Here is a 12025-nt window from a genome sequence, read left to right as displayed (position 1 = left end):
TTGGAAACTACGCTCACAGTAACTAGAATACTTAGCACCCTAACCACCGCTTATTCGGATAAGAAATGCAATATACTGTATTCATGCGTAGATGTCTTTCTCTTTTGTCTCTGTTGAAACCAATTGATCCGTCTATGGGTAGTGGCTCGACGTGAGGCTCTGGTCTTCCACCAGAGGTCACAATGTCCTTCTTCTTTGTAGAGCTTCTCTGTTAGTGGAATGTTTGTTGGAACTGATTCTTCAACTGCAGACTGTGAATGTTTCTAGTCTCCTAGGTGAGGTTATCTTCTTTTCTAGTGTTGAGGTTGAGAGCTTCAGTTTCTCACCATTTTAACGTGTAGACTAATGTCTCACATCTTTTGGCATCAATGGTTGATTATTCAGGGTTCAGCTCCCAACCACTTTACATGCCATTAGTAACCCGGCAATGTACGGGTCTCACCATTTTCTGCCGGGTAGCCACCGCTCCACGCTGTCTGGTCTTGTAGTTTTAACCATTCGTGACGTGGAGAAAAATGTTTTGGTCGGCAAGAGTCTCTCAGCAACAAAGGCGTTTCAGTATTCCAATACTGCAGGGCAAGGAAGAGAAAGTACATTCTCTCTAAATGTACGACCCAGTGTTAAGGTGTCAAGACCGGCACAGCCCCCACCCCCCTTCCCCTCTTCTGTGGGAGAGAGGGGGTCTGGCTATCTTAAAGCATTTGCCTAGCTGATGGGTCCTTTGATCCACTGTCAGGAGAGTCATGACACTCTCCTCCTCTCCCCCTCTCTCCCTTCGATTCCCTCTCATTGTCATTCTCTACTCTACCTCACAGTGTCACCTCACAACATAGCCTGCAGATGTACTCCTTTGTGTGACAACCTCAGTGAATCAGTACTTTCATCTCCTTTTTACTGTCAGTCTCTACCCTTGTCATGCTCCGTCATGCTATGTATCTGCACTGTTGTCCTCGCTCCCTCCTCTCTCCCTCTCCCCCCCCCCCCTCCCATTGCTCTCTCATTGTCATTCTACCTAACCTGACTCACAACCTTACCTCCATCTGTAGATTTCTGTACTAGTGTGCTGGTTACAAAGATCATTGACGACCTCACTGAGCCAGTACCGACCACTCCCTCTCTCTCCCTCTCTTTGTTATGCTCACAGTGTTACCTCAGTCACAAGATAGCAGCTGTACTACTGTGTGACGACCTCCCTGTCAGTACCTTTATTTTGTTATTCTATACCCTACCTGTTATCCAACCAACATAGCATCCGCCTGCATATTTTAACACGCCTTGAAGCATTTTGAGCACCACATGTTGAAGAATCACCTATAGAATCTCTAAATGTCCACCCAGAATCTCAGCCTCAGCCTTATACTTTCCTATCCCATTTTATTGTAAGAGCATAGCAAGTGTATATCTATTCCACAGATTTATATATTCATTATATACATGTTAGATATAAAATCCAACATGTTGTCCCATTTATGACCATTTCATGACCATTTTAGAAGTAAATGTACTTAAATTGTTGTTAAGTTAACTCCCTAGAAGTGTATTAACATCAGACTGTTCCTCACAGCATCTACTTTCTCTGTCTTTGCCCTCTCTCCACCCTCATTTTCACCCTCCTCTCCTGTCCATCAGTCATAACCAGAACCAATTTCCTCATAAAATGGGATCTAAACGTATGACATTTGTGGTAAAGTTAACCCCCTGGCATTCTAGACTAGGAAGGCTACACCAAACTGTTTCTCATATATTGTCCTCCCTCCTCTTCTGTCCTGATCAGTCGCAACCATCGTCTTCATCTGGAGTTGGAGCGGCTGAGGAGCGACTTTGACCGTCTTAGGAGTCAGGAGCACCACAAGACACTGCAACTGGAGGAGCTGACGTAAGTCACACACACACACACACACACACACACACACACACACACACACACACACACACACACACACACACACCGTCTCAGGAGTCAGATGACCCTGCAACTGGAGGAGCTGACGTGAGTCTCTTTTAGACCATCTCAATTTACTCCATACACTTTTATAGGGGAGCCATATAGGGTTCTTCGGTTTGTCCCCATAGGCAAACCCTTTTTAGTAGATTCTGTGCTAGGTAGAACCATTTGGAGATGGTTGCGCCCTCTTGACAAAAGGGGTGGTATTGTTGTTCCATGTCAAGGTCTCGGTGATGTGGATGCCGAGGAACTTAAAACTGCTGACTCTCTCTACTGCGGTGGATCAGGGCATGTTCCTTCCTCTGCTTCCTGAAGTCAACAATCAACTCCTGTGTTTTGCTGATGTTGAGGGAGAGGTTGTTTTTCATGTACCACAATGCCATTTCTACCAATCCTTATAGGCTGACGCTACACTCGTAGAAGAAATCTGCCCAGAGGATAGAAATGACGAACGGCACAGCCAGGACAAATATAATTTGATTTGTCCCTTTTCTTCTTCTCCTACATATTCCGCTCTGTTTGAACTCCTCTCACGCTCTCATTGGTGCGCTAACACTAAGTCATAGGTGCACTCTTAAAAAACAAATGTGCTAACTAGAACCACACAGTGTTCTTCGGTTTGTCCCCATAGGGGAACCCTTTTTGGTGCTGCATAGAACCCTTTGCAGAGGGTTCTATCTAGAACCCTATATGTAAGGTTCTTCAAAGCACCCCTGTATATGGTTCTACCTAGAACACTCTAGGAACGGTTCTTCCTAGAACCCTCTATGAAGGGTTCTACCAATAACCATTTTATCTTTGGAGGGTTCTTCCTAGAACGGGTAGAATCCACCTTTCTTATTTGCCTTTAAAATGTAAATATTTACAACAATACATTACATATATCATAAGACCTTTCTTTGAGGGCATAGTTAAACCCTAAAACAGTGGTGTTAGGAATCTCTTGGTTTACAGGCCACATCACGCCTGCAAGTCACATTATGCTGGCTTGCAAAGTGATGTGTAATTCCTATTGGAATCCAGCAAGAGTTAGGATAGCCGACAAGTGGAATTGTTAATCACACGCAACCTGCATTCAGAATGACTACTAGGGTAGGGAAGATTAAATACTGACACTACCTCAATCATCTAAACTGGAACAACCATCTCAGTAACAAATACAACACATCCAATTGCTAACAGATTGGATTAGTTTAGAAAACGAACAGATTGGATTAGTTACCCTAAGGAAGGCCCTAAAAATTGTCAAAGACTCCAGCCACCCTAGTCAAAGATTGTTCTCTCCGCTACCGCATGCCAAGCGGTACAAGAGTGCTAAGTCTAGGTTCAAAATACTTCTTAACAGCTTCTACCCCCAAGCCATAAGACTCCTGAACAGCTAATCAAATGGCTACCCAGACTATTTGCATTGCCCCCTCCCCCTGATTTTATGCTGCTGCTACTCTCTGTTTATTATCTATGCATAGTCACTTTAACTATACCTACTGTACATGTACTGTACCTCAATTACCTCGACTAACCGCTGCCCCCACACATTGGCTCTGTACCGGTACCCTCTATATATATAGCCTCGCTATTGTTATTTTACTGCTGTTCTTTAATTATTTGTTACTTTAATTTTTTACTTATCTATTTTTTACTTAACACTTATTTTTCTTTAAACTGCATTGTTGGTTAAGGGCTTGTAAGTAAGCATTTCACTGTTGTAGCCGACGCATGTGACAAATACAATTTGATTTGATTTAAGTTTAGAAAACTGTGTGTTATTTATCTTTGTGTATCATAAAATGAATCAACCAATAAAAACCACAGATATTACAGTAAAACAAACAACTCAGAAAATGTCCCTGCTATAGATCATGCTGGGAAATATGATATTTGGTTCTATGTAGAAACCTTCTGGCCTTCCAAAGAATCCTTACTTCCTTTCAAATAACTTTCTTCCAAAAACAGTTCCTTAGGATGTTAAATGTTTTAGTTAGAACCCTTTGACTTATGAAGAAGCCTTGTCTTCCAAAATGAGTTATTCTAATCAAAATGGTTCTTGGTAGAACCCTATCCCTCCACAAATAACCCTTTTGGAACCGTTTTTTTCTAAAAGTGTAGGCTGACAGCAGCTATAACCAATCACACTTAACTCTGGTTATTAACATCAACACTGGTGTTACACCACTGAGTGTTAATTTAACTCTTTACAGAGTTAATTCACCTCCTGAATCAACACTAGGTAACACTGGCCAATTTTCTGTGTGCCAGACAAAACACTGTTGGTTCACGGTTCTTAGGATGAAGAAGGTTCAAGGTAGAACCGTTTGTCTTACAAAGAACCCTCGTCTTCCAAAAAGGGTTCTTCAGATGAAAACGGTTGTTGATAGAACCCTATCCCTCCACAAATAACCCTTTTCTAAGACTGTACCCCACAGCCTTAGCCCTAAAAGGCCTTTCACTTGAAATAGGCAAGCCGGCAGCAGCACAGAGTGCAATTTACTAGAACTTTGAACGCAGCGTCATTGACGCTAAAGCACCATGGTGCCATCCCTTAGCCTGGCGGAGCCGGTTGGTTCACTCTGCACCTCTCAAGTGAAACACCCTTAACCCTTCAATATTTGCAGAGCTCACCAACACATTGCTTCCACCTTACAGATCAGTAAACATTGAAAGGTTATGGCCAGGGGGGTAGGGAGCGAATTGAGGCCAGCTGTTTGTTTGTTTACCATTATGAGTGACCACCAAGAACCCTTAACATTTAGCTGACTGAACATGCTCTGGGCCGCGCTCTCGCACGCACGCATGCACGCACACGCACGCACGCACACACACACACACACAGACATGACATGACATGACATGACATGCTATGCTCTGGGCTAAACACACTTTAAAAACACTGTGTGGTAGCAGCCAAAACATAAACTCGTGTTCACTGACCTGCATTACATATTGTCTATAAACACACACAAAAATTACGCTACTAATGTATAGTGTTACTGAATGTGATTGATGTATGTACAGTTGAAGTCAGAAGTTTACATACACTTAGGTTGGAGTCATTAAAAGTCGTTCTTCAACCACTCCACAAATTTCTTGTTAACAAACTATATTCCAGAGGGTCAGAAGTTTACATACACTAAGTTCACTGTCCAACAGCTTGGAAAATTCCAGAAAATGATGTCATGGCTTTAGAAGCTTTTGATAGGCTAATTGACATCATTTGAGTCAATTGGAGGTGTACCTGTGGATGTATTTCAAGGCCTACCTTCAAACTCAGTGCCTCTATGCTTGACATCATGGGAAAATCAAAAGAAATCAGCGAAGACTTCAAAAAGAAAATTGTAGACCTCCACAAGTCTGGTTCATCCTTGGGAGCAATTTCCAAATGCCTGAAGGTTCCACGTTCATCTGTTTAAACAATAGTACGCAAGTATAAACACCATGGGACGACACAGCCGTCATACCACTCAGGAAGGAGATGCATTCTGTCTCATAGAGAGGAACGTACTTTGATGCGAAAGGTGCAAATCAATACCAGAACAACAGCAAAGGACCTTGTGAAGATGCTGGAGGAAACAGGTACAAAAGTATCTATATCCACAGTAAAACGAGTCCTATATTGACATAATCTGAAAGGCCGCTCAGCAAGGAAGAAGCCACTGCTCCGAAACCCCCATACAAAAGCCAGACTTCGGGTTTGCAACTGCACATGGGGACAAAGATCGTACTTTTTGGAGAAATGTCCTCTGGTCTGATGAAACAAAAATATAACTATTTGGCCATAATGACCATTGTTATGTATGGAGGAAAAAGGGGGAGGCTTGCAAGCCGAAGAACACCATCCCAACCGTGAAGCACGGGAGTGGCAGCATCGTGTGTGTGTGTGTGTGTGTGTGCTTTGCTGCAGGAGGGACTGGTGCACTTCACAAAATAGATGGCATCATGAGGTAGGAAAAGTATGTGGATATATTGAAGCAACATCTCAAGACATCAGTCAGGAAGTTAAAGCTTGGTCGCAAATGGATCTTCCAAATGGACATTGACCCCAATCACACTTCCAAAGTTGTGGCAAAATGGCTTAAGGACAACTAAGTCAAGGTTTGGAGTGGCCATCACAAAGCCCTGACCTCAATCCCATAGAAGATTTGTTGGCAAAACTGAAAAAACGTGTGCGAGCAAGGAGGCCTACAAACCTGACAAAGTTACACCAGCTCTGTCAGGAGGAATGGGCCAAAATTCACCCAACTTATTGTGGGAAGCTTGTGGAAGGCTACCCGAAACGTTTGACCCAAGTTTACATTGTTTAAGGCAATGCTGCCAAATACTAATTGAGTACGTAAACTTCTGACCCACTGGCAATGTGAAAGAAATAAAAGCTGAAATATATCATTCTCTCTACTATTATTCTGACATTTCACATTCTTAAAATAAAGTGGTGATCCTATCTGACCTAAGACAGGGAATTTTTACAAGGATTAAATGTCAGGAATTGTGAAAAACTGAGTTTAAATGTATTTGGCTAAGGTGTATGTAAACTTCTGACTTCAACTGTATGTATTTGCTCTTTCCACATTTTGCCAGATTTCTTCATGAGCGCCACGAGCAGTCTAAGCAGGACCTTAAAGGACTGGAGGAGACTGTGGTGAGTATCTATCTCCCTCTATCTCTCTCTCACTTTCTCTCTCTCTCTGAAATTCAATTTAATCCACTGTAGGAGAATTTGATCACGATTCACTAATGCACCTCCTCTTTCTCTATCTTTCTTTCTCTCTCTTTGCCCACTCTTTGTGCAAACCTCTTGTTTTTCTCTCTCCATATCTCCTCTCACGCTCCCTCTCTTTCTCCAACCCTCCGTGCCTCTATTCCTCCTTCTTTCCCACTTTCCTTTTCTCTCTATTTCACTCTCTCTCTCTCCAACTCTCTCTCTCCCCAACTCTCTCTCTCTCTCTCTCTCCAACTCTCTCTCTTCCTGTCTTTTTCCTCTCTCTTTATTCCACAGGCTCGTGAACTCCAGACACTGCACAACCTGCGGAAGCTTTTTGTTCAAGACCTCACAACTCGAGTCAAAAGGGTAAGTGAGTAAAGGACGAAGAGAAAGAGAGGGAGTAAAGGAGGGAGAGGAAGACTGAAGAAGATGAGTCAAGATCACTTTCTGAGTCAAAATGCAAGCCGAGATCTTCCGATCAGCTTCTTTTTTTTAAACATGACTTAAAAAACGTCAGCTTATGTTATGCAATATTAACCAATTAAAAACAGTTCTGTAGCAATGCGGTTTGTGCAGTAGGCTATAGCCAATATACAGAGATAATGTATTGGGTCTATGCTTGAATTGCCCTGCCAATGTTGTTCTTCATAGACCATGTTTTTATTATATAATTTTCTTTAGGTGTATGATCACTGTATAATTTGTTGTATAACACTGAACAAAAATATACAGTAAATGCAACATGCAACAATTTCAAAGATTTTACTGAGTTACAGTTCATATAAGAATATGTCAATTGACATTAATTCATTAGGCCGTAATCAATGGATTTCTCATGACTGTGAATACAGATATGCGTATGTTTGTCACAGTGCGTATGCATCTTAAAAAAAAAAGTAGGTTTGTGGATCAGAAAACCAGTCAGTACCTGGTGTGACCACCATTTGCCTCATGCAGCGCGACACCTCTCCTTCGCATAGAGTTGATCAAGCTGTTGATTGTGGCCTGTGGAATGTTGTCCCACTCCTCTTCAATGTCTTTGCAAAGTTGCTGGATATTGGCGGAAACTGGAAAAACGTTGTTGTACACGTCGATCTAGAGCATCCCAAACATGCTCAATGGGTGACATGCCTGGTACGTATGCAGGCCATGGAGGAACCTGGACATTTTCAGCTTCCAGGAATTGTGTACAGACCCTTGCGACATGGGGCCGGCCGTGCATTATTAAGCTGAAACACGAGGTGATGGCGGCGGATGAATGGCACGACAATGGGCCTCAGGATCTCATCACGGTATCTCTGCATTCAAATTTCCATTGATAAAATGCAATTGTGTTCATTGTCCGTAGTTTATGCCTGCCCATACCATAACCCCACTGCCATCATAGGGCACTCTGTTCACAACGTTGACATCAGCAAACCACTCGCCCACACGATGCCATACACGTGGTCTGCGGTTGTGAGGCCGGTTGGACGCACTGCCAAATACTCTAAAACGATGTCGGAGGCGACTTATGGTAGAGAAATTAACATTCAATTCTCTGGTAACAGCTCTGGTAGACGTTACTGCAGTCAGCATGCCAATTGCATGCCACCTCGAATCTTTAGACATCTGTGGCATTGTGTTGTGTGACAAAGCTGCACATTTTAGAGTGGGCTTTTATTGTCCCCAGCACCCATGTGCACCTGTGTAATGATCATGCTGTTTAATCAGCTTCTTGATATGCCACTCCTGTCAGGTGGATGGATTATCTTGGAAAAGGAGAAACGCTCACTAACAGGGATGTAAACACATTTGTGCAGGACATTTTAGAGAAAAAAGCTTTTTGCGCGTATGGACATTTTCTGGGATCTTTTATTTCAGCCCATGAAACATGAGACCAACACTTTACATGTTGCGTTTATATTTTTGTTCAATGTACTTGTGAGGCACAGCTATGTGACCATATTAAATATATATATTTTTTTTTACTGGACTGATGGCCTGCATCTGATGGTCAGTCTGAGGGGAGGGAGGGAGCAGTGTGAGGCTGCCTCACACTCTACTCACCTCACCGACCCTCCACTCTCCCTCCGCTAAGAAAAAGGGTACACAGTCTCTCATCTGATGGCGAAACTCAAGTCGCACTGCATTATTTCTGCCTCATGCCCCAATTCATGTTGTTACTCCTATGACCAGAGAAAGTGAAATATTCCTCAATATTAAAAAAGACACAAACCATTAATAGTAGCAAAACAAGCTTACCGGAAACACTTTGCTATACTCATTTATTGCAGCTTCAGAGCTTGTTGTGGCGTCAGTGGAAGTAGCGAGAATGTTCAACACTTTATAAGCCATAAAATGTGCAAAGACAGTGCTGAATAACAACTTAAACATGAACTTACTCATAAAAACAGCAGCTGCCGGGTAGACAGAGCTCTATCTTCAGACACTTGAAATGGTTAAAAATGGGAACACTTTGCCTTCCCGGCGCTAGGGCTGCTGAATCAAATGCACCTACTGCCAACAGCTCAAAACGAATAAAAGAAATAGGAATGCAAGGTTGACTACATCGTTGGGTTTTTCACATAAATGTTTGGTGACCGACTAGGAATGCCTAGGATCGATCGACCGGTTGGTGACCATTAATCTAAATGATTTAATAGTTCATGATATCTAGTGTGATCTTAACCACATTCTCTCATTCTCTCTCTTTATCTCCTCTCTCTTTCTCTCCCACTCTGTTTCTTCCCGCTGCAGCATTCAGAGATGGAGCCAGATGATAGCGGGGGATGTAGCCACCAGAAGCAGAAGATTTCCTTTCTTGAGAACAACCTGGACCAGCTTACAAAAGTTCACAAACAGGTAGGTGGATGAATGTGTTGAGTGTGTGGAGCAGAGAGGCCTGGACTCTTGACAAAGTCTCAGAGTAGGAGTGCTGAAATGGTGATTAATTGAATAACATTTTAATAAAAATATGATTATAATGAATAAGATGATATGAACAGGTGGACCTGATCCTAGATCAGCAGTCTTACTCTGATATGCAAAGATACATTGGCCCCCTGGTTTGTCTAAGGTTCATAATGAATTAGATTATAAGAACAGCAGGGACCTCCTTTCAGACTCTTTCTGAATACAGGCCCTGGCCCTAGTTGTAGCCTGCATAAAAACTCCAAAGCCCATTTCCATTCCATACACACACTCTTAGAAAAAAGTGTTCCAAAAAGGTTCTTTGAGGAGGGATAGGGTTCTACCAAGAACTGTTCTGATCAGAAGAACCCTTTTTGGAAGACAAGGGTTCTTTGTAAGTCAAAGGGTTCTACCTAGAACCTTTAACATACTAAGAATTGTTTTTGGAAAAAATAGTTATTTGAAAGGCAAGAAGGATTCTTTGGAAGGCAAGAAGGGTTCTACATGGGCCTCCCGAGTGGCGCAGCGGTCTAAGGCACTGCTTCGCACTGCTAGAGGTGTCATTACAGGTCCGGGTTCGATCCCAGGCTGTGTTGCAACCGGCCGCGACCGGGAGAACCATGAGGCGGCGCACAATTGGCTCAGCGTCGTCGGTTTTAGGGGAGTGTTTGGCCAGCTGGGATGTCCTTGTCCCATCGCGCTCTAGCGACTCCTTGTGGTGGCTGGGCACATGCACGCTGACTTCGGTCACCAGCTGTATGGTGTTTCCTCCAACACATTGGTACTGCTGGCTTCCGGATTAAGCAAGGAGTGCGGCTTGGCGGGGTCGCGTTTCAGAGGACGCATGACTCTCGACTTTCACCTCTCACAAGTCCGCACGGGAGCTGCAGCGATGGGACAAAACTGTAACTACCAATAGGATATCACAAAAAAGGGGTAAAAAAAGAGGAAAAAATTTATAAATATACATAATTCCCAGCATGATAATTTGCAGGGAAATTTTCAGAATTGTTTGTTTTACTGTAATATGTGTTTTTGCATGTACATTGATTGGTTGATACATTTTATGCTACACAAACATAAATAACATACAGTTTTCGAAACTAATCCAATCTGTTAGTAATTGGATTTATTGCACCTATTAGTTGTTCCAGTTTAGATGATTGAGGTAGTCTCAGTATTAAATCTTCCCTACCCTGGCTGAATGCAGGTTGCGTGTGATTAACAATTCCACTTGTCGGCTATCCTAACTCTAGCTGGATTCCAATAGGAATTACACATCACTTTGCAAGCCAGCATAATGTGACTTGCAGGCCTGATGTGGCCTGTAAACCTGGAGATTCCTAATACCACTGTTTTAGGGTATAACTACACCCTCAAAGAAAGGCCTTATGATATTCATATGTATTGTCATAAATAATTGAATCTGAAAGGCTAATAAGGTTGGTGGGTTCTACCTGTTCTATGAAGAACCCTCCAAAGATAAAAGCGTTCTCGGTAGAACCCTTCATACACAATTCAAGGAAGATTATTTTTTATTATAAAATGGTTCTTCAGAGGGTTCTAGGTAGAACCATATACAGGGGGTTCTTTGAAGAACCCTACATAGAGGTTTATAGATAGAACCCCTCTGCAAAGGGTCCTACCCAGCAACAAAAAGGGTTCCCCAATGGGGACAAACCCGAAGAACACTGAATGGTTCTACTTAGCACCTTTTTTTCTAAAAGTGCACCTATGACTTAGTGTTTGAGCACCAGTGAGAGAGTGAGGGGAATTCAAACAGAGCAGAATAAGTAGGAGAGGGACAGAAGGGACAAAGCAAATAATTTTTGTCCTGGCTGTGCTGTTCGCCATTGCTATCCTCTGGGTACTAAGTACTGTAGAGCCAGATACATCAATCACCCTGTACTGCAGAGCCAGATAAAAGTTCCTCTAAAAACAAAGCAGCAGGAAATGTAATGTTACTTATACTGCTGTTGCTGTAATACAGAGGTGGCTCTACAGACTGAGTCAAATGGACACACACAGTGCGTGCACACACACAGTAACATGCTTTCTCATACACACACACACACACACTTTCATTTGGTAGATTTACCTGCTGACTGGCACACACACCAGACCTGGGATAACTATAGTTAACTATGCTTTGTGGAAAGAAACATTTTTCCTGGAGGACAACACAAAATGAAAACTTTAAAACCATTTGAATACAGATCTCAGAAAGTTACTACTTTTTTAAACTCTTTGAATTTGTCTGGGGGACCGGTCTTATTAAAAAGGGGTCAGTCCGAACGTAACAGCTACTAACTGGTACAAACAGACCTAGTAAAACTCCATATAAACACTGAAACAGGTTATTGCAAACACCATTGTCTAAAATTGGTGGAAATTGAAAGTGCTGTCACTAACGCATGAACACTGAAACAGATGATTGCAAACATTTTACATGTGTCAAAATAGACCCAGGGTTCACCTGAAATGTGGCTAAA

General features: G+C 42.5%; 1 protein-coding gene across 1 annotated transcript in view; it reads left to right on the top strand.

The window, feature by feature from the left end:
- The window catches only part of LOC106582664 (kinesin heavy chain), a 161271-nt gene that overhangs the window by 115910 nt on the left and 33336 nt on the right, over positions 1–12025 (top strand). Inside the window, exons 21-24 of the mRNA XM_014165938.3 lie at positions 1775–1876; positions 6518–6578; positions 6936–7007; positions 9381–9485. Coding sequence (XP_014021413.3) covers positions 1775–1876; positions 6518–6578; positions 6936–7007; positions 9381–9485 — 340 coding nt within the window. The remainder of the gene's footprint in view (positions 1–1774; positions 1877–6517; positions 6579–6935; positions 7008–9380; positions 9486–12025) is intronic.

This window comes from Salmo salar, chromosome 22, assembly GCF_965601325.2.
Source record: "Salmo salar chromosome 22, fSalSal1, whole genome shotgun sequence".
NCBI classification, from domain to species: Eukaryota; Metazoa; Chordata; class Actinopteri; order Salmoniformes; family Salmonidae; genus Salmo; species Salmo salar.
Note: the sequence above shows the minus strand (reverse complement) of the source record. Positions and strands in the feature narration are given on the sequence as shown.